The sequence below is a fragment of the Parasteatoda tepidariorum genome, chromosome 8, assembly GCF_043381705.1.
Source record: "Parasteatoda tepidariorum isolate YZ-2023 chromosome 8, CAS_Ptep_4.0, whole genome shotgun sequence".
NCBI classification, from domain to species: Eukaryota; Metazoa; Arthropoda; class Arachnida; order Araneae; family Theridiidae; genus Parasteatoda; species Parasteatoda tepidariorum.
The window spans coordinates 19,045,877-19,070,925 of NC_092211.1; the positions used below are offsets into that span (position 1 = coordinate 19,045,877).

Below are 25,049 nucleotides of genomic sequence, written 5' to 3' on the forward strand. Positions count from 1 at the left end.
TGAATTTACCACAATTTCAACAACTTATCAAAAAGAAACCCAATAGTAAATCATCTTGCAGATTAGTCTGTTTTAGATTGGATTGCATAAGCCTGCGGCAAATTTGTCAAAGCAGTTTAAATATAATATCAAGTAAATTGATCTTTTTAATAATTACAATAAGTTACAATGACAAACATCATACAATGACAAATTTAGGTGTTAAGTTGAACTAAATTATCATGCATATTAATCCTTCTCACACTTGCTAACGCGATGCAAGGACAAATTTAGGTGCAAAGTTAAACTACATTATCATACCCATTGATCTTTTCAACAATTGATTACAGGATACAATGGCAAATTTAGGCTCAAAATTGAACTATATCATTATACATTTTAATCCGTCTTGCACTTGATAACACAATGCAATGACAAATTTAGGCGCAAAGTTGAACTACATTATAATGCATAATAATCTTTCTAACACTTGATAACACGATACAACATACATATATACAACATATATACGAAATTTAGGTGCAAAGTTGAACTATATTATCATGAATAATGATCCTTTTAACACTAAATTACACGATACAAGAGCGAATGCAGGTGCAAACTTGAACTAAATATTAATCTTTCTAACCCTTAATAACACAATTCAATGGCAAATTTAGGAGTAAAGTTACACCATGTTATTGAACATATTAATCCATCTAACACTTGATTACACGAAACAATATCAAATGCAGGTGCTAAGTTTAATTTCATGCATATTAGTCCTTTTAACAATTGATAACACGATATAATAGAAAATTTAGGCACTAAATTATTGCTTATTGATCTTTCTAATACTTGATTACCCGATACCATGGTTCAACTCAAACATGCGAGTGGCAGAGAGTTTGCTTGAAATTATAATTAAAGGATTAAGATGTGTTATCTAAGAATATGATATCCAAAATCAACAGGTAAAAAAAAATTTGGAAAAATATTTTTTTAAAAACGTTTTCAGAAGAACATATTCTACAGAACATATTATTCTAAGGAAACTCAATGATATTGAATGATCACATTGAAGTAATTGATGCCAACTTGTGTTTCCTAATATCCATTTATCTTCACTATCTTTCCATTGACAAGATCCCCTTTTCTTCACACAAGTTTCAAATTGCCCAAGTTTGCAGCAGGAGCACGAATTGACATACATATAATGGAAAAAAGGGGAGTTCATGGACTACTGGAACAGATAAACCCCCAAAATTCCACAAAAACTCCAGGGGTGTAGTTCTTCCCACATAAATATTCGATTCGGTAGTGACATTCGAAATTGCCCTAGAAAAAGACATCAAGAGGAAGGGACACCTTTTTAGGCGATGGTGAACTCTTTTATCTGTTTATCATGGACAAAACTAGAGTTGAAAGCCCATTTGTCCACCCCTCTTGGTACTCCCTATCATTTTCTGGAACCCCAGGGTTTCACAGAAATCTTAATAGCCCTCCTGTCCCAGTTGTTGTTCCTCGTGTTTGACTCCTGTTTGTTGTCCACACCAAGAAAGAGATCCTTCCAAATGATCATAAATTGAGGAGGGTAGTTTTTCTGCAACAATGGAATATCTACTCTTGCCTTTGCCATTCTTCTTTTTTTTATTTATTTATAAACGGAGTTTGGAAAATAAATCTTTTTCAGAAAAAGTTCATTTAAATGAAGGATCATTTAGGATGTGAGAGACATGGAAATTCAGGGCGTTGGTCGTACTTTCAAAATTTCATAATGGAATGTGCTGGTGCTCCCAAGAGCTTCTTTAGTAGGTTTACTTGAGTGCTATTGCAACTAGGGCAAAACAAAAAATTGCAGCAACCGAAAAAAATGACATTTTTAAATCGAAATTTATTTCTGTATTTTATTTTATTTTACTTATTTTTGAAAAAAAAAAAAAAAGAGAAGAATCCTTATCTGAAACTTATAAAGAAGGTAAATAAAGAATAAAAAGGGGAAAAAAAGCACCGGAAGAAAAAAACACCAAAAGAAAAAGCTTGGGGGAAAAAAAGCAAAACAAAAAAACGCAGAAAAAAGCATCGGAAGAAACGTAACGACAAAAAAAATGTCATAAAAAATACGTAAAGAAGAAAAGCACATCATAAACTATTGTATAAATCTGACGTTCGATTCAATTCAAGAATTGAATTCGAATTTAATTTAAATCAATTCAATCGATTTAATGTAAATGAATTTAATGTTATTATTCGAACGCAATTATATATTTTTCAAAATAGTAATTTGAAGTTTACTGGAAGGTACTTTTATACATTTATGATTATAATTACTTTATTAGTTAGCAATTACAGATATATGACAAATAATAGCATTGTTATAAATAATGTATGAAATACAGTTGTCGCCTAGTGGGTTAATCTTTTGAATCTTTAAAATATTTCAACTTAATACATTTAAAAAAAATAACNTTATATATATAGATAATAGCATTGTTATAAATAATGTATGAAATACAGTTGTCGCCTAGTGGGTTAATCTTTTGAATCTTTAAAATATTTCAACTTAATACATTTAAAAAAAATAACTAGTATTATTCGTTGATTATCATTTCACAACTAAGTGCATAAAACCAAATATCATCTACGTGAAATGAAAGTTAAAATTTTTTTTTAACTGCTTAAGAGTCCTCATCATTATGTTAAATAGTATAAAGTGGTGAAAGTTCTTTCGTGTAAACTTTAAATTAATCCTCATATACTAATTACATGTTTTAGAAAAATACATAATTTCATTCGAACAAATATTTATTTACAATAAATTCTGGATAAACCTCTCGAATTGAACCGGTTGTTAAAGTAATAAATTACCAACGAATTACTACTTTTTTCTTAGTCGCTATTTTTCGTTCATCTGTTTAACAGCTCCTTTGATAAAATACTTGAATCTCTAAACTTTGTAATTCCTCAACTATCAAAATCTATCCCAAATACAATCATCAGAATCGCATACATTTTTATTTAACATGTAAAGTCTGAGCACAGTATTAGATTACTAATAATTCAGAGATATACGTTCAAAAAAAGTTCTTTCAAAGAGCGAAAGAAACTTCCACAGCTGATATGCATGCAAAATCTGGTAACGAACTCAGTGCAAATATCACGATTCTCAAACACTCAGGAAAAATATGATTGTATAGTTTTTTGTTCTTTTTTTAATTGAAAAATGGTAGAATTCCATGTATTGAAGCATCTGCTACAATATACGGAATTCTCCCCCCCCCTCCTATTTAGCGCTATTCAAGTACAAGAATCCGCTTCTCTGTATGCGACAATTATAATTTATTTTCTCTTTTGTTTATTTGTCTATGGTTATTGTACAAAAATTTAATTCTCTGTGTTTCTTTTCTTTTCCGTACGAGATTCTGATTACGTGTGCATTTTTATTTTTTATTGCTTTTTCTGTGTATCAGATATCTGACAAAAAAATTTTTTTCGACAAGACGTGTTCTTAAGTAAAATATATTACAAAATTAAATACACCCTATTCACTGATTAATAATTGTAAAACGGTAACTAAATATTTCTGTTATAAAATATTACATAATAAACTTAAAAACATTTTTGTTTTAAAATAGGGCAAAAGACTTGAACTATATATAAATGTTTGAAAATTTTACTGGCTTTTTTGCTTTTATTCAGAAATTTAAGGAAACGACAGTTTTAGAATGTTTAGTATATCTAAAAGAATCGTTGATAGCGTTATGTGTGTGGTATACCTACGGCTATAAATAAACGACTACACACCTTGGTGCGTTGTGGGTAGTCTTTCTTTGTATGGAATGGTCATGCTAATTTAAAGACCCCAACATGATGCACCATTTTGCGTAAAACTAGTATTCTCCATAAACTTGTTTCAAAAGAAAGGTTGGGAGGTTAATTCAGAATGTTTGGTTCGGAAGATTCTTATTGTGCAATATGTTCTAACCTATTTTGCCTTTTTTTTTTTTTGCCCCTTTCTTCTCTTCCTTTCACAAATTTGCGTTGAATTCATGTTTCGTTTCAGCTCACTTAAAGTTGCACAGTAAAGTTGCTTAGCATATTACGAATCTCTCGATAATGCCGATTACCCAAAAAGTATTTAACGAGAATTTAATATAAATATACCTTTGAAAGCTTTTTTTTTTTAAAAATTTATTGTTCTCAAATTAAATTGCGATAAAACGTGCCAGCACCCAGAGTGCTTGTACTTTTTGCCGTAAAACCCATTTTTATTGCAAAATTATAATGGTACAAAAAATCTGGTATACTGTAATTGTTACAGTAATAATTATTGTAAAGTTCCTAAATAACTGTAATTAAATTAATGCGTTTAATTTAATACGCTTAATTATTCTAATTTACGTAAATAATGAATTTTACGGATGCTGCCCTCGGGTACTTTTTATCGTAATTTGATATAGAATTTTTTGCAGTGAAGGAGAAAAAAATTCCAGTAAATGATATATATTAAAATATTTCCGGTAAAAAAAAAAAGTCTATAGTTCTGGTTAATAAAATGGTAAAATATACAGTATTTAAATAATTGATTTGGCCATTTTTCCGTTCATATGGTAACGCCTTACTGTAAATTCTGATTTTTAAAATTTCAGTTCTTATTTCCACACACTTAGTAAAAAATACAAAAATGAAAAGTAATTTTAACCAACCAAATGGTTCTTATACCATGCTCTAAGGTATTATGAAAAAAGCATCAAATGTTACAGCATTTACCAGATTTTTAACCATATTTTATAGTTAATTTCACCAAAATCATTACTAAAGTGTTTCGGTAAAAATTAATGAGCTTTTCTGGTGTTCCCATAGAGCCGGAATCTCGGTAAATTTTGCCATATTCTCGTAGTTTAGAACATAATTTTTTTTTTCATTACATAATGTTAATTTCACATTTTATACGCTGCCAATTAATTTTTATATACTTTATTTAATAATTATACAGTATATTATTTTAAATAATAATGTTTTTTTAAACCTTTTAAAGTGAAAACATTTTTATTTTTTGTTGAATTTCTGTTTCCCATTTATTCAATCTCACTTCATTTCCTTAAACGTTTTATTTCGTTTTTAACTTTTTTCAAAATAAATAAATAAATAAAAAACTAGCGAATTTTTTTTCTTCGAATCACTTATTGTGTATTGTATTGTGTTCATTAAAGTACAAATTTCATATTTATTGTGTTCTCAGTTTTCATTTTTAAACGTTGATTTACATTTCTTTCTTGAATATTTCGAAAGAAAATGTTTATTTAATGTAAAACACAAATATATATATATACTAAATTAATAAAAAAAGGTATCATAATAAATTTTTTTTTAAAATTTTTATGTATAATGAAATATTATCTGAAACTCCTTAAAGTGTTATAAATAATGATTTTAAATAATGTCTAATTCTGAAAATGGTAATGAATAATGTAATGAAAGCAGTGAAAGACAAAATGATGTAATGAAAGCTATCATTTCCGTGCTTATTGTGTTCAATAAAGAATTTTATTACAAACTGATTAATAAGTATTAAATATAAATAAAAAAATTATAGTTTTAGTTCAATACGTATTCAATTATTTTCAGTAGTCAAATTGAAAGAAAAAAATGGCACTATTGCTGACAAACAGTTGTAGAATAAAAATAACATTAAAAAAGAAAACTTATGGTTAAATTTAGGGTAGTACAATAATTTCAGTATTTAACTGGCATGTCTTACATATCGAACAAAATAGCAAGAAGTCTCCATTGTTTTTTGCTCTTGATTTTACTTATAGAGAAAAATTCTAATTTTTAGAATTTTAGGATTGAATTGAACTAAAAGATTTAACTTAGCATAAACAAAATTTACATTAAAAAACTTATTTTATAAAATTTTAAAACTCATTAAAGAAATATTTTCCAGCTTATTCTTTCTCCAAACTTAAACTTTTATTATTTCCAACTTTTTCCTTCTCCAAATTTAAACTTTTATCATTTCCAACTTTTTCTTTCTCCAATTTTAAACTTTTATCATTTCCAACTTTTTCTTTCTCCAAATTTACTTATATTTCACGTTTGAAAAATTTTTAATGTAATTTTTAAAAAAAGTTTCTTACATTTATCTTTAATTTTCAAAATAAGAAAAAGAAAATAAGAGCGTTTAAGTGTCTAACGTAAGCATCGTTTAGTGAGCAGTCCTTGAACCTAGTTGTCAGCAAAAAAATGCATTATGCTCCTCCCTATAGGTGCTTATGTAATATTTTGATAGCTTCAAACTAAAGTGTACTTGACATCAAAAACGTTCTAAAAAGTGCGAAGTCACCAATCAAAGAACGATTTCCGTTACCTTTATTTCATATTCCTAACTGAAGCTTTCGAGGAAAAAAAGGAAATCAAAGACAAAAGTTTCCTCAGTAAAAAAGAAGACCAAAATTATACATCACGTATCACTCGAACTTAATATCCGGTAACAGATATTTTTTCCGCAGCAGTCACAGGTATCATCAGCGATACCAAAAGGGATGTTAAGGTATAAGTATATCGCGTGACAACGCGTTCACGCGCCGTTTGGCACACGGCGCGGTTATGCAATTTATCTCTTCTGTAAGCGAGCGTGAAAAACTACAGCTTTCCCGACGCGTGGCCCGAGTCATGCTTCGAAGACACCACCAAGAACAAAAGGCGCGTTCGGAAATTCGAACGTTCAGAAGATTTTGAAGACAATGTATTGTGGAACCGATCGATTTCGTAATAGTTCCTGTGATACATTCAAAGGAGACAAAAGAAAGGAGAAGCTCTCATTTCTTAACTGGAAAAAGTCGCAAAGAGCAGTGCTTTCCTATTTATTTTCAGATATGGAACCCTAAATGATCGATCTTTTTTTTTCGAAAACCCGAAACTCAGTAAATGAATGAAAATATTTAATAAATGTTCTGAAAAATGCATGAAATTTTAAACAAATAAATAGTTAATGAATAATGGAATATAAATGATAACGGACAAACCAAATTGGAGACATAAACCTGACCTTTTCGGATTTGTTTATCACTACCATCAATAAGCCTGGCAAACACGGCAAAATGCTCCGAAAATTCTTATTGTTCTAAAAATTTCTTATCACTAAGAATATCTGGCACAAAAATCGCTTGATTTTTTTTTACTTTTTTCTCTCTGACGTATAATAAAGAAATCGTTTGCAAATTAGGTTTTCGTGAAACTAATCTATTTTAAATTATATTTTACAGTTCTTTTGATGCCTTTTTTTTTTAAATGTTGAATTTAAAAGTTTATGGCACCACTAGATGAACTTACGAAAACTCAAATTGGAGACTTAAACCTGTTGTACTCGGCAGATTTGTTTATCATTATCATCAATAAACTAAGTAAACAGAGCAAAATGTTTTGAAAATTCCTATTGTTCTAGAAATTTCTTATTTGCCAGAATATCTTGAATAAAAATCGTTTGTTTTTTCTTTACTTTTTCCTCTCAGACGTATAATAAAGAAATCGTTTGCAAATGAGCTTTTTCCTAATACTAATCAGATATTATATTTGATAGAATTCTTTTGATGTCTTGTTTTTTTAAATGTAGAATAAAAAGTTAAGGGCAACCGGCAACACAAGACGCACGCACCTATTAGGAAAAAAAATTCATTTACTTAATGAAACCTACATTTTTTCCAGTGAACATTTAAAAAATAAATAAAAAATTTTAGCAAATAAATAATTTTTGGCGGAAATTTATTGTTCGAATCAACGGAATGAAATCTAGAATCTGGGTAGAATGAACCCAAACGGACAGAATGGACAGATCAATCCGAATGGAGACTTCAACCGGACTATTTTTACTTTCGACTATCATCACCATCAATAAACCTGGTAAACGGGGCATAAAAAAGAAAAAGAAAATAAAAAACGTACCCGTGTCATGTTCACTGTTTCCTCTATCTCTTCAACAAAGAACACCCCTTGAGAAAAATCTTGTCCTCCAGGGTAGAATCCTCTTGGGTCATTTAGCACAGTGGTAGGTTGTGTGTGTATGGAGGGTTTTTGGAACAGTTTTGCCCTTTCACCTATCTTCTAATGCCCGAATTCCCCATCCCTTGTACCCGAAGGTGTAAAATAGGCATTCTTGACATTTACTTTATTTTGCAGAAAGGGAGGAAAGATAAATTGGTTTGGTCGGTTGCAGTTTTGGATTTCAGGAAAAGGTGTGTAGTAAATATTTTCCTCCACGTAATGTAAAAAAAATATAGCCAATTCGGACGATTTTTAAGAATAAATTAATTTTACCAGGACGATAGTTAAAACCAATGATCATTTCAGACGATTTTTAAGAATAAATTAAATTTACCAGGAAGATAAGTTAAAACCAATGATCATTTCAGACGATTTTTAAGAATAAATTAAATTTACCAGGACGATAGTTAAAACCAATGATCTTCCGTAAAATGTATACTAGAGACAAACAGATAACCACAGTAATTTTCTTCGTTTTATGTATATAATTTAAGAATTTTAATCATTTCTTAACTTCTAAAGCAGCGCTTACGCTTGTCTGTTTCAATCTTAAGGATTTCCAAACTTCCACAGCACAGTTCTGAATTAGTATCACGTTTTCAGTTTCGATCTTAATAATTCAAAAATTCTACAGCACTATTGTGCCGACCGGCTTGTATGATGGTCAGGGAGCTGATCTCAAGTCAGAAAGATCCCGAGTTCGAATCCCGAAAAAGGCATGGATCTTCTTTACATCAGCTTAACTTAATAATTTCTGATTTTCTGCTGCACAGTTAGTAGCACGTTTTTAGGTTCAAGCTTAAGAATTCAAAAATTCTACAACTCTATTCCATTAACCGCTTAACTTAGCAACTTCGAAACTTTTACAGCACAATTAAGAGTTATCACGTTTTTCGTTCTAAATTTAATAATTAAAAATTCTACGACACTTTTCCTTTACTTGGTTTTATACTTAATATTTTCACAACTTCTACGGCATAATTCTTAGTTAGTTTGGTTTAAATCTTAGTAATTCAAAAAATTTACTATGCTTTTATGATAACTTGTCTGTTTGAAATTATTAACTTCATAACCTATAAAGAGTTTGCATTTATCTGTCTCAAAGATTTCAAAACTTCTGCTGCACTGTTAGAAAAAAGCATTACACACACTTATGGCTTCAAACTTCATAATTCAAAACTTTTTCAACGCTATTTCATCAGTCAGTCTTCAACTTAATTAAATGTTAAAATAATGGTCGAAAACTTTGATTAAGGTAAAAAGAAACCTTTCGTTTCTAATATAAGCAAAATTTTAAGAATAATATCCAATTCAGTATTAATATCTATATTTAACAATAGTGCGAAAACATAAAGCTGGAATGAGAGGAATTTTCTGTAACTTTCCAATTTTTCAAATGATCGCTACATTTATAAACCTATTTTCTTTTTTTCCTCATGTTATCCAAGTACATTTGTCAAATAAATAATACTTGTATATAAATAAATATTGTTAAGCAAAATTAGCTTAAAGCTTTTACTCAATCCAGAAGATAAGAGAACTCCTGGGTCAAGTATTGGGGGAAATTTGTTTTCGTGGAACTTTTTGATGGAACTAACCGGCATTTGCGTTACACGGAGAAGAAAACCACGAAAACCTTCCAAGATTAACTTGACTGCAAGGGGACTCAAACCAATGATCCGTCTACTACTGAGGACATTTTTCGTCAGCCCTGTGGTCGGTGCGTGCCGAGTGCGGAATTCGTATTAACCAGCCATCCCCTAAACCACCTCGGCTCTTAATGCTTTTAAGATCAAACATTTAATATCTGATTTTCTACTTGTAGAGTAAAGTTTTCAACCACACTAAATACGTTAAATTTTCTTTCCATATACAGTGAGAAAATAGTCAAAAAATAGCAGAATATGATAAAATTACCATGGGAACATCAAATATCTCGGAAATTTTCACTGAAACGCTTTGGTAAAATTGACAATAAAATATGGTTTGATAATATCTGATAAAATTTGGTAATTTTTTCATGATACATTAGAGAATGGCATAAAAACCATTTATTTGTTTAAATTTACTTTTCTGTATATATTACTAAATGCATGATAACAAAAACTATAATTTTTAAAATCAGAGTTTCCGGTTAACCGAAAAAATACCAAACGATGGTTTAAATACCTTATATTTTGGTTTCATTAACCAGAGTTATGGCTCTTTTTACCAGAAATGTCATTACCATATAGTACAATAATTTCACCAGAAAAAAAAAAATTTTTTTTTCTCCGAGCAATATTTTGGAAATATTAAATTTAATTTTTCAAACAAAAATAAATTTTTTTGCTCTCAAATTACCCTGGTCATATTAAATGCAAAGAAGAAATTAACACATTTTAATAAAATAAAATAAAAAAATTTAATAATTTGCAGAGGTTTTAATTTTAAACTCTGTGCTTAATACAGGAAATACAGGAAATTTAAAGCTTTATCAGTTTTTGAGAAAATAATGTTTGTTTTATATTTTATTTTAAATGTTTAACATTTGACATTTAAACTCTCTTTCTATGCAAAATGACAAGTGTGGGGTGAGATAGGACCTGGTCGAACAGGCAATCCATTAAATGGAACTTGTGTATGAATTGCGCGCGTATTAGTCGAGGATATCCGGAGTGTTGTTTCCGGTAATATCCGAAACAGGAAGCAGTTCCTCCGTGGGAGATGATAGAACAAAGCCCAGGGATTCTTTTATTTACGCTTTTACGAATTATTTCCAATTAAATTAAAATACACGTGATATTTTCCCTCTTTTACATAATAAAAGCGCAAAACTGTTTTCCGCATTCAATGTGCTTATATTTTACTTACGGAACAGAAAAAAGAAATACTTGACCAACACCGAAGCATTTTTCTTAATAATTCATTTCCTAATTCAATCTTAAATCATATTGTTTACCATTTAGTACTAGTTTTTATCATAATAAACAATAAAGCCCCACAAGACTGAACTAAGTTTTTACAAGCCCTAGGACAGGCCCTCTGCCTCAGACTTCGGGGCAATTGTCCATCTCTCCCTGCCCCCTCAATTGAGTACAACCTTGAACCTCCAAGAAACATAGGTAATATTGCTACAAGAACATTCAAAAAATTTAAATTATGATGTTTCTGTTGAATTTATTTTATTTCAAAGCTAAAACCCATAAACACAGTGTTAATTTTGTTGTGTGCAATAATTCTTCACATTTTAATAATCATCGAATGTTTCATTTTTGTTTCTTATATTTGGCATAAAATTAAGGAATATTATAATTATTTTTCGTGCCATCATTATTTATATTGTAGTTTTAATTACATTCACTTTGTTAATTATCAAATAATTCACTTGAGTTTCTTATATTTCAGATGGAATTAAGGAATACTATAATTATATTCTGTACTAAATACTTATTTTTGCACTTCTTGGAATAATTATTTGCACTTAAGTTTTGCAATAATTATTTGCCATAAATATTTGCACAATTAAAAGATGATACAATTTTTGTTAATTGCATCTCAATGAAGAAATTCAGGACACTTTTATTATAATTATTAATAGTAGTATTTTCGTGATAAGTACTAGAACTTTAGTTTATATCATATTTACAGTAATAAAAATGAATTACTCATAATACACACATAGGCTATAACATGTTTTTCACTATAAAATGCTGTAAGTTTTTGCTAAAAGCGGATATCTGTCACAAATGAGATATTGTCCGTTGTAAGAAAATGGGTTATTTTCCGTCATAAAACAGATATCTTTTAATATGAAATGGATAAATTACCGTTAAAAAATGGAATATTCGCTATTGTAAAATGAAATATTCTAATCAAATCTGTAACGTTAATTATTCAAGAGTAAGTTACATTCGCTCTAAATGTAAAGTATTAAATTCTTCGAGCAAACTATTTCTCTCATAGCTACATGTACTACTAAAGATGAAATACGTATAATAGATATTTCTCTTCATTTAATTTTATTTAAATAATTTAAAATTTGCTTTTTAAAAAAAAAAAAAAAAAAAAAAAAACCTTTTTATTACTATCAAAATAGTATGCACCATAAAGGGAAAAAATAAAAACGCATATCTTGAATTTCTTCTCTACTTTCATTTAATATAAATGGACAAATACAACCATAAACAATTTTCAGACGACTTTTAATGACTCTTTCTGTGTTTATTACCAACGCTTAGCCGTAATTTCTAGAGTTAGAGCAAACGATAATTTAAAAGCCATAAACGCCAAAACTCTTACCTTTCTAGCGCTTGAATCTATGCAAATGTCTGGCATAGGTCCCGTCTACCAGTGAAACTCGGGAATTTCCTACAGAAGATAATCCGTGACATATTAAAACCGACTTGAAAAGAAGCCGCACATCGAAACCGATTTAGAATAATCGTAATCGTAATAATGCTGCAGTTCCGTTGACTCTGTTTCTGGGATTATTTTTATTTCTTCTTATGGCAACCAAACTCGATTTTCAAATAATGCCACCTTCTGTCTTCTAATAGTAGTAAATTCCGAGTTAGAAGTCTCGTCTGAAATAGGATTACGTCACCATCTGCCGAAACATCCTCTTTTATTGCTATGATCTTTTATTGCTATGAAGTATTGTTTGAAATGGTTTTAATACTGACTTACTGTTAATACGGATACAATTTTTGAATATTTATTTGGTGAAAGATTAAACAATTTCTGTCTATGTGCATAAAGACTCTGTCTTTGGATACATTTCCAGATGTTTACACATATCTCAACACTTTTATACAATTTTTCCTTATATCATTTGAATTTATAGAAGATTATTTTAACCAATCCTCTCTCTCTCATTTTGAAATATTTTTTTAAATCAAAATGTTTGAAAATTAAAAGTATTTAAAAAAATATATCAATAATTGCATTTAATAAGCAAATAAAGGTTCCAAGAAAACTTATAAGATAATAATGCTCTGAATATGTAGTATTCTTCGTTAAGTATCTAAGTTTCGTTCACTAACTATTTTTTAACTAAATGGTTCGTTTTACAAGCCATAATTTATGTAGAAAATCTTAAATCGGAAGTTATAATGGAACTAATGTAAATATTTCAAAATCAAAGTACTTCTGCGCAGGCAACAGCTAGACTGTGCAAAAGTTTTGTTATAAACAATATATAAAATATATTGCTTAAAACTAATTAAGGTCTTAGGATTGGAAGAGGGGTTGAAGAATTAGAATATTTAAATACATTTGTCTATGTATTTAGTTTGGTTAAAATTGAACTTTATAAGTTATACAAGTTTATTTTTAAAGGTGAGTAATCTGGTCACCGAAGTTGGGCAGTTTTATTTAAATCATAACGGTTTTATTAAAATCATCTGCAATTATAAATAAATATATTATGTGATATTTGCAATTAGATGCGTTAATTATTAGTGATGCAATTATGTGATTGCAATTAGCATGTCTAAAAAGAGAAGATAATTTAATTTTTAAAAAATGTGTTTGTTCATAACAGACATTTCGAATTTAAGAATACTTTGCTGAAGTTGGTGTAAATCTCGTAAAATAACACGCGGCGAAAACTCGGTTGGACTAAAAAGCAAAGAATAAATAAATAAATAAAGTCATAAAATTTAAGACCTTCTTTGAAATCGAAATCGGAGGATTTACGGACTTTTCCGAAAACACAAAGTGTGGGAACATCGGAAAGTGTGGGAAAAAATGCAATCACACCGAATATTACACAAAATACTCCCTCTCTATTCCAAGAAATCGTTTGCAGCTCCCACAGTAGCCAGTCTCAGATTACTCCGGGAACTGACCAATTCTATGTATCATTTAGGAGGGTCGTTTCTGGGGGTTAAGATTGATATCAATGCATCTGTCAAAAAAAGTAGGGGTGCATCTAAACGATTAGTGATGAAAAGTCTTTCGTCAAAATCATTCCTCAATTTAATGAGAATTCGCAACAAATATTCTATAATGTGTAGTATTATCAATCAGTAATCAGTTATAAAGTGCGAACTCAAGATTAGAATCTTCTGTTTACATTCTCTTAACAGTAACAAATTAGAATTAAGTTTTATTCAATGCTGAAGAACGTTTATTAATTTTTCTTTCTGCAAATATATCGTTAGTTTGCATCGGTTTTACTACTATTGGGTAGACAATTAAGTTCTCGCCTTTTTTTCTTCTTCATCAGAAAAAAAAAAAAAAAACTTTTTGTATGCCAGTAGATGTTTTTGGCATATTGTTATTGTGTTAGCATATTGTTTTGACATATTGCATCGATCATTTGAAAAAAAATGCACTATGTTCTGGTCACCCAATTGAGTTCGACGAAGAGCGATAACAAACGTTTGAACGCTAAAAAGTAAAAAAGTCGCATCGATCAAAGTAACTGGCTGAGAAACGGAAATGCAAACATTCTTTAAGCGTTTAAAAAAATTTAAATGGTTGGAACTTCATTTAGAATGCATTTTATTGTTACTTTAAAATCGAAATTTAACGTAAGATGGAAAATTTCTGAGACACCCTCAGACGTTCCAAAGTTTTACCCAAATGAACCCACGAAGTGTGAATCATTGTATCGATACAGGTCTAAAATCTTCGAAATTTCTTTATATTTGCTATTATTTTACGATTAAAATCGATCTAATGCACGAACTCCACATTAATCGTTTTACATTCCCTCCTTCACCGACGCGCAGAAGGTGGCGGGCGGCTTTTGTAGAAGGAAGGAAACAAAAAAAAAAGTTTCAAAAGCCGATTTTATAGGGTAATTAATGAGAAATAAAACGAACTCATTCGAGAACCTTTGGGAGTCACAAGACATTCGAAAACAAAGAATAATAACAATAAAACAAAAGAAAATAACTCTAAGAAAAGAATCGAAAAAAGGCGCAAAAAATGTTGCAAAAGAGGAACACACACACGTTTATGGACAGTTTGCGGGGCCCCCACCTTAATCTGTAAGACACGATTTCATTTCATTATTTGCGTGCCAACACACTATTCTCAACTTATATGCCAATGGATAGGGGAAGGGAGATAAGGGGAACAAAACTTGAATTCACAGCTTAAAAACAAATAAAAGTAGGGAGAAGAATTTAGCCACAGAGAAAAGGGGGGTAAAGTTCTCCCCACCCCACGGAATACGTTTTCGAACTGACATTTACGACTAGGTTTAATCTGAAGAGAGAAAAACAGTTCTTATACACTGGGCATTTGTTTTTATCTCCTTGAAACGCGCAAGCATTGATTTCTATTATGCATTTCTATAGGACCGTTATTTGGTATAACGGATATATTGGAACGATTATTCATTGGAACTGCTACTAGAAGCATTTGCTTAAGGTGAAGAACTTTATTAACTGAATATCAGAAATAATTCCAACAAAATTGCTATTTGAAATAAAGAATATATGGAACGATTATTCATTAGAACTGTGACCGGAAGAATTTGTTGAAGATGAAAAATTTTATTAACAAAATATCAGAAATAATTGACACATTGGAACGATTATTCATTGGAACTGTTACCGGAAAAAAATTTATTTAAGGTGAAGAACTTTATTAACCGAATATCAGAAGTAATTTCAACAAAATTGCTATTAGAAATAATTGACGCATTGGAACGATTATTTATTTGAACTGTTACCGGAAGAATTTGTTTAAGGCGAAGAACTTTATTAACTGAATATCAGATATAATTCCAACAAAATTGCTATTTGAAATAACAGATATATGACGATTATTCATTGGAACTGTGACCGGAAGAATTTGTTGAAGATGAAGAATTTTATTAACTGAATATCAGAAATAATTCCAACAAAATTGCTATTTAAAATAACAGACATATGGAACGATTATTCATTGGAACTGTGACCGGAAGAGTTTGAAGATGAAGAATTTTATTAACTGAATATCAGATATAATTCCAACAAAATTGCTATTTGAAATAAGTGACACATTGGAACGATTATTCATTGGAACTGTTACCGGAAGAATTTATTTAAGATGAAAAACTTTATTAACTGAATATCAGATATAATTCCAACAGTACTGTTATTTGATATGATGGATATATTGGAACAATTATTCATTGTAACTGTAACCGATAGAATGTGCTTATTGGTGGAAAACCTTATAAACATAATATTAGATACAATTTTATTCGAACCATTATTTGGTATAGCCGAATTATTGGAACGAATGATTTTCCAAACTGTTACAGAAAAAATTTGTTTATAATTAAAGAGGTTTCTAAATAGAATATTAGTCATTATTTGGTACAATGGATATATAGCATTAATTTTTAATTGGAACTGTGAAGAAATTTATGAACAGAAACTTTGTTTATTATTTATCATAATTTCTCAATAATATAAAAAAAATGAATGTAATTTACATTTTATTATTTACGTGAATCTGGAAAAAATAATAGTTTCTACGAAAAGGTATTACCAATATTTATACGAAGAGTATTACTTAGTATAACAGAGGATTTTTAACTTCATTTAAGCTTTATGTGCAAACTATAATGTGCTTAACTTCATTTAAGCATTTCATGCAAAAGAAGAGATTTATTAAAAATGTAAGTACTCGTGATAAATTTTAACTTAATGAGAAAGTAAAGAAAGAAAAAAGAAGAATAAGAAACACGGAAAGTAAGAAGACATCGCTAGGGAATCAGGTTCTGCGTTTTTCTGATAAATCGTAATTGGCATCATTTTTAGGTAAAAGATTACAATTCACACCAGTATACAGTTTTATAACTATCTCGAAATTGACTTCATTACAGAGAATTGGCGGGGAGAAACGGAGAATTTCCTTCATACAATATTTCCAGACGTTTAGATTTTCCAGCATATAAAATTTAAGCTTAATTGGGGAATGAATGAAATTTCGAGAACCCCTCCTTCGGCGCGTCGGTCTCGGGTATCTTCGGCAAAATCTATTTCCGATTTTAACTTAAATTTCTAGACTTACTTTCATTACAAAATGTATTCGAATGCGGTATTTAAATATGATCCTTTCAAATTTAAACATTATATGAAAATTGAAATTGTGGTACTAATACTGAAGTAGTACTTCATTCTAACTTCATCACTGACCCTTGGTGGCTCAGGGAATAGAGTGCTCGCCTCCCAATGAGGTGACCCGGGTTAGATCCCAGCAAAAGCTGGTTGATTCAAATTCCGCACCCGGCTCGCACCGACCACAGTGCTCACCTAAAATATCCTCAGTGGTAGACGGATCATGAATTAGAGTCCCCTTGTCCTTCAGGCTCACCGTAGAATGTTTTCGTGGTTTTCCTCTCCATGTAACGCAAATGAGGGTTAGTTCTATCCAAATGTTCTCCACGAAAGCAAATTTCTCCCAATCCTTGGTCCAGGAGTTCCCTTATCTTCTGGATTGGGTTCAAAATTACAAGGCTACGGAGTTGAACATTAGAAGTCGTAAACCCAAAAATTGGGGCGGCTGTCTAACGACGGTCGTAAAATGAAATAAAAACTTCCTTCACTGTATATAAAATTGAAATTTTGATACTCAAGTAGTGATTTTTTAGATTTCTTTTACTACAAACTGGGGAAAAAATAGCGATAATTAAATAGTGATTCTTTAAAGCTGATTCAATAATAAAATTTCGGAAACTAATTTTGACTTGACAAAAATGTTTCCGAAAATCTCAGAGGACTTTATTTAATATCATGTTCCCGATCAATTGAGGAACATTTCTTATATTTTCAAAAGCATGAAACTGAATCCCGTTGAAGCCAATTCAGTTTCTGAATATAGCGTATCCACCACTACAACTATTAAATTCCAATTCACTAATATAAAAGAAGTGTTAATTCGATTTATCTTGAGTTTTACTCGGGTAATGGGCCCACTATTAATTCCTGTTCTTATTTCTAGGCTACAAGGACCAGAAGGTTTCCACCTCAACGATTCTCAGCTGATGATGAAGAGGTAAAGGGCCACTCTGGCCTCAGGCACTCCGGCCAACCGATACGACTGCGATTATCTGGACTGCGACGACGGTTGACATTGTTGATTGCTTCAGGAGATAGAAAAGAAGGGGGGGGGATTCCGAAACTGGAAGAAATTATTCAAAATATTTCTGAAATACAACGAAATGTTTACGAATATTACAGAAAGAAGTTTCCGAAATATTAAATTATAAACGTTTTTGAAAACTACATGGACCGTAGCTGCCCCATATATGCAGAAACATTTCTGGATTTTTTTACAGAGTAGAAAAAATTTAAATTGTCATTGCGATTTTTTCAAATTATTCATCGCAAAAAATAAATAAATAAAAAATAAATAAATTAAAATTTTAATAAATGATTTTTTTAAGCTCCTTCATTATATAAAAAAATTCAATTTGCAGCACTCAAGTGGTGATTATTTCAAGCTTCAATAATTCATAAAAAAAATATCCATCGCAATCAAGTAGTAATTCTCTTCAACTCTTCCACTGCATAAAAAATCTCAATCGCGTTACTCAAGTAGTAATTCCTTTTAACTCTTCTACTACATAAAAAAATCTCAATCGCGATATCCAAGTAGTAATTCCTTTTAACTCTTTCGCTGCATAAAAATATATCAATTGCGATACTCAAGTAATAATTCCTTTTAATTCTTCCACTGCATAAAAAAATCTCAATCGCGATATTCAAGTAGTAATTCCTTTTAACTCTTCTACTACATAAAAAAAAATCTCATTTGCGATACTCAAGTAATAATTCCTTTTAAATCTTCCACAGCATAAAAAAAAAAATTAAAATAAAAAAATCTCAATTGCGTTATCCAAGAAGTAATTCCTTTCAACTCTTCCACTGCATAAACAAATCTCAATCGCGATTCTCCAGTAGTAATTCCTTCAAGCTCCTTCACTGCATAAACAGTTTTAAATGAATTACCGGGTACAGTTTTAATTGAAAACCACACAAAAATAAATAATTGAATACAATTTTATGAATCCTCAAAAGCCAAGTTTTTCCTTTTCGTGCAGATTACCAATATAGGCAATAATTCTTGGAACAGCCACGAATTCATATCTAATACTTCAAAGCCGATCTCAATAATTCAATGTCTCAGAAGATATAAAAAACCATAACGATATTTTTCTTCTACGCGAGTCATCCATCAAATTTTATCGCAAGCATAATTTACCAGGCATTTCGAAAAGCATAAAATGACATTGCATAAATATTTCAGGAGCGTGACTCAACAATTAGAAACAGAAAGGAAAAAAAGAAGAAAAAAGACTTTCCAATGCTTTGTGTATTGCGTGATTTGATTTACATGCGCGATAATATTTTTGGAACATCCATGTTACGCATAAATGCGCACATTAGTGTCGATTTCGATATTTTGTCTCATCTATATATATCGTACTGTCCATCAAGATTCAATGCGATGAATATCAATACACAACTGAAACTCATCATTCATGTATTGGATGCGTATTATTCTAAAGCTGACATCAATAATGAATATTTTTGTATCACTAGGGGGCTCTGCCTTCTAGTAATATAAAAATATACATTAAATAGTATTACATAATTGTACTAATTTACTTCTACCTTATGATTTAAATATGATTATTACGCTACTTGCTTACATACTAATTGCTACACATACTGCTGCTGGTATATACACCATTAAGAGCATCTAATAATTAGTTTAACAAAATAAAGAAATTGTTAAAATAATTGGTTAAAAATGGCTAAAAATGAAAATTCATCAATTCTTAATTTTTAAGGGAAAATTACAATTAAATACAGTAATAAATTTAGAAGAAAAGCGCTATTAAATTTATGAATAATGAAAACTATTATTAAATTTAAGTATAAACTCAGTATGAAATAAAAATTAACTATAAAATAAGAAGAAAACTTCTGTTAATTTCAAATAAACTTCTATACTCAAAAGAAAAACTACTTTTTAATATTTTAAGTATTAACTCACGTGAAAACTACTATTAAATTTTAATACTAACTTCTATACTATTCTAAAACTACTATTCAATTAGAGAGTAAATTATTGACACACTAATAAATCTGCCCAATATAGGCACAAACTTTGGCGCATAAATAACTTGCACATAATGATACAATCAAATATTAATGAATTGAACGATCATACCTTCGAAAATATTTAAAAATGAATTAGAAATTGTACCTTTTAGATTTTAATAAACAAAACTTTTTATTCGATATGAATTATTTGTTGATGAATAGATTCGAAATATAAGTTTTTAAAAAATCATCTATTTGGAAATTTATTACTTCATCGAATATAAAACAAAGATAAAAAAAATAAATACGAATTGTCTAATATGTCTGATTTCTGTACTAAAAAATTGAACTTATTTTGGACAAATGAAGAATATTACGCTTATGAAGCTAAAAAATGAAGAATATTAAGATTATGAAGCTAAAGAATGAAGAATATTACGCTTATGAAGCTAAAAAATGAAGAATATTGGACTGACAATAAGCTCGGGGAGAAAAATAGTTGAATTTCGTTCTATGGCATAGAATTCTAATGAATTATTTATTTAAGATTTTAGTTTAAATTAGGGGTTTTAAATGCGTGTACCGTGGGGGCCACTAGTACCACTTTGATGATATTTTGTATCTCACCAAATCATCTCACTTCATTTAAAATAATAGTTGGATACGAAAGTGAAAAGTGTCTTACAGGGAGCCAAAAATTCTGGTAAAATTACCGCACTGTGCATTTCTGGTAAAAAAAAAAGTAAAAAGTAACATAACTCGGGTTAATAAAACTAAAATATACGGTTATAAATAGAATTGTAAAAATAAAAATTTATATTTTGCAAATATTTTACCGTTCAAACCATTCATTTGGTAATTTTTCTGTTAACGGTTTACCAGAAATTCTGATTTTCAAAATTATAGTTCTTGTTTAATAAAAAATTAGTAAACGCATTTAATAAAGAATACAAAACAGAAAAGTAAATTTTACCAAATAAAAGGTTTTTTTGCCCCGTCTTAATATATCTTAATAAAATTATCAAATTTTACCATATTTACCAATTTCAATCACTTATTTTAATAACCATACATAACCATATTTTATTTGTTAATTTTACCAAAATCATTATCAAAGACTTTTGGTAAAAACTATCGAGCTTTTTATTGTTCCCCTATAGCCACAAACACGGTTAATTTTACCATATTACGGTAGTTTCGATCATACTTTTTTCCTCAGTGTAAATTCGCGTACAACAAAACAAAACAGAACAAAATAACAAACAGATAACACAAAATAAACTGATTCCACCGTCATCTCCCTAAAACACGAACATATAAAATAAATTTAAAATGTTCAGTAATTTAAATTAACGATAACAGTTATGTAGGGCAAGTTGAATTTTTCAAATTTATTTATGCGTCCCTCTGGGGTAAAATGTTGGAGACCTTCAAATTTAAATAAATAAATTATAACATTGAAAAGCCGCCAACTTTGAGTAGAATTACGGGATCTATATAATCAACTTTAAATACAATTACGAGATTTTATATACAATTTTTACGGGATTTATATAATTTTGGATATAAATAAGAACAACTATAAATACGGAATTTATCTAATTATATTTTCAAAACCATTTTACACATTACAATAAATTAAAACTTCAATTAAGGAAGAATATGCTAAGTTCCCCCAACCAGTTATATATGGTCAATTGGCGTGACTACTATCTAATCTGTAATTAAGTCCTTTCCATATATTTTGCAGTTACACACTGTTAATGGCAACACCTTTAGATTTAAGAAATTAATGATGCATATAAGATGAATTGACTAAACAATTCGGGACAACAAATAAACAATTAAGAGCAGAACCACAATTAAGTTGATTTAATGACCCTGTGAAACAAAACACTTATTTCAAGTAGACACATGCTTGCAATTGTTAAGATTTTTACATGAGCAGACTTGTACATGGTCTTACATGAACATTCACTGATGGACCAATACTGGGTGTCAAGATTTTTTAATATTAGTCCTATATTGGGCTAATATCGGCCCTGTATTGGCTGTATAAAATATCGAGTGAATCTGACAATTCCATATACGGCCAATATCGGAAAATAACTGCCCTTTGGAACCTTATTGATATGTGAATATTGGTCCAATCAGAGCCCAAGTAATTTCGCTGCTAGGGCTAATGATTGGATTAAATTTTAAAAAATTTAAGCCGATGTTTAGGTTTTAATTCAATTTTTGCAATCAATCAACAATGCTTAAAAACGTCACCCAAAACTAGTAAGACACAGCAAAAAATTTTAAAGGAGCTTAATGGAAGAGACATTTAATGTGCTGAAAGACATTTAAATGAGAACATTTAAAAGAAAAGAAAAAGAACAATTTTCACAGAATCGAACTCTGCATTTCAACACTGAAGAAGATTCTTCAATTTTAAAAAAAATAATCCAATAAATTCTCATATTTTGGAACTTTCAGCATTCTCTACTGCAAGAGAAAGTGAGAAGGAAAAAAAAACTATTTATTTAAAGCTTTGCTACACAGTGGATCTTTATATGCTTTTAAGTCCAAATTTTACACCACTTTTAGAATACGAGCAGGCATTATCATCCGCTCAACTTTTCAAATAATATAGAACTAGACAGTATCTTCCACTAAAATCTTCAAATAATATAGAAGAATTATGCCAAGGCAAAATTATCCATCATTCTATTTATGAAGCAAAGTAACGTAAATAAATCACAAATTAAAGTACAGGGATGAACTTACTATAGACTTAGTTCTATAAATTAAGAACCTTCCTCAATGTCCAAATGTTGTATTTATAACTTCTAAATTTTGCATCGTATTATGAGAAAGGTTTTTGTTTTCTATAAAACAAGAACCCCCCTCAGTGTGTAAATAGCACAAGCACTCAGTGTCTAATAAAGCACAAATTAAGATCCAGAAATGAACTTACTATAATTTGGTTATATAAAACAAGAACCTTCCTCAGTGTCTAAATTTTTCATTTATAGTGTCCAAATTTTTCATTGTATTATGAGAAAGGGTCTCCTCAGTGTCTAAATAAAAAATTTAGACTCTGGGGTATGTTCTTGTTTTTTTGCACCCGAAACTAAAGTAAGTTCATTTCTGCACATTTATCTGTGCTTTATTTAAGTTGTTTTGCTCGAAGTATACTGTATTCTTATTTTACTGTATCCTTAGTTCATGCACATAATTTTATTTTTCTGAAATAATTAGTTGGTAAACAAAAAAAAAGGAAGATTATTATTATATTAGCAATTTCCTTCAAATGTCCGATGCCTATCTGTTGCCATTTTAAATATGTCAGAAAAAAACTAAATAAGTAAATTATATGATTTGAGTTCTGGAATTGGGGAGGAGGAACTCTATCAGCAAAATAATTTGGGCCCTCATTGGATCAATATCTTGGCTCAATAAGCATTCAAATGGCCGTTATTTATCGACATCGGCCCTATATAGAATTGTCCGATTCACCATATATTTTACATTCACATTACAGCCAATATCGGCCCTATATAGAATTGTCAGAATCACAGTATATTTTATGTTCCTTATTCAGCCAATATAGGCCCTCTATTGTTCCTATGTAAGCTTATAATGGCCCTATATAGGACCAATATTAAAAAATATAGGCATCCAAATATTGGTCATATAGGATTCATATTCAGCCAATTTTGAGTCCAACTGGGGCCAAAATAAAATTGGTGCAAAAGGAATGAGCTTCTAGCAATAGTCGAAAGAGTTATTGAATTACTGATATAGAACAAAAGAAGAATGGCACTGTCTTATATAGAACATTAGAGCATATGGAACACTTACCTGTAATAATCTTCTTTACAATAAATATGGCCATCTTTCCAAAAACATGAAAGTTCTTCATCTAGTTGTGCCTTGCACTTATGACACTTTAAACAATAGACATGCCATTGTAAGTCAACAGCATTTAAATAATAACGGTCCACTATATGCCGGCCACAACCCGCACAGTCGTTCGGAGGCGGGGGAGTGTCAAAGTCCGAAGACGATATGACAGGCATGATCCGACTGTCCGGTGGATGGCTAGTTACCATCTGTGGACCATACGCTTCCGAAGAAAGGGTTCTCTGGTATGGTACCAGGGTGGCCGTTGGTGTGGTTTCGTTAAAAAACAAAACAGAAGTTACAATAATATTTACCAACGCACCATTAATTTACCAAAACGCCACTATTTCAGATATTTTGAACTAAAACATCTATAATTTGTAACATCAAATAATATGGAAAAAACTATGCAACACGACTATGTAAATTAATTTGCATGAATTGTATTTCTATAACACGTGCTGTCTAGAACACAACTAAACTTGTACAATGAAAGAATAAGATCGTCGCATGTCACACTTGCAAGACCCAACAACGGTCTTTAGATGAAGTGGCTAGTCTACCGACGAGTGAAACATTAAGGAGACGCCTCTTTTTTCATTGCACCAATGACATTAAGAAGGCGTTACTAACGGGCGGGGTTAAAGTGATGCAATCCTGCAGGCAATGGAATAGCAGGTTTCTGTGTTTATTTTCCAGCGTTTTTGTTATTTTTCAAACGCCCTTCTGGTTCTTTTCGTTATCGTTTCTGCATTTTTCCCACATAGCACTATATGATCCTTTCGCTTCTTTGTTTTGTTTAGCACTTTTTTTTTTCGACGCAAGGAAAAATTACGTTTCTTAATAGGAAGATTTCGGGGAAAGCGTTAGTTTTGTTTTCGTTTTATTACGATCGTTATTTCAAAATTTTTTAAAATTTGAAATCAATGGCCGGTAGTTGTTTCTTGGAATTCTTTAAAAAGGATTCAGAAAAAAGAAATTTGATGCATATAAGATAATAAAATAATAAGATGATAAAAAGCGAATACAGTCACAGTTCGGAAGTGAAAAACAATTTGTTTTATTGAATCTTTTATTTATTTATTTATTTAAGTTTCA

At 30.1% G+C, this 25,049-nt stretch overlaps 1 protein-coding gene across 1 annotated transcript in view; it reads right to left on the bottom strand.

The window, feature by feature from the left end:
• The window catches only part of LOC107449261 (LIM/homeobox protein Lhx9), a 59,988-nt gene extending 35,494 nt beyond the window's left edge, over positions 1 to 24,494 (bottom strand). Inside the window, exon 1 of the mRNA XM_016064750.3 lies at positions 23,910 to 24,494. Coding sequence (XP_015920236.1) covers positions 23,910 to 24,160 — 251 coding nt within the window. The 5' untranslated portion in view covers positions 24,161 to 24,494. The remainder of the gene's footprint in view (positions 1 to 23,909) is intronic.
• Between the last annotated feature and the right edge of the window lie 555 nt (positions 24,495 to 25,049).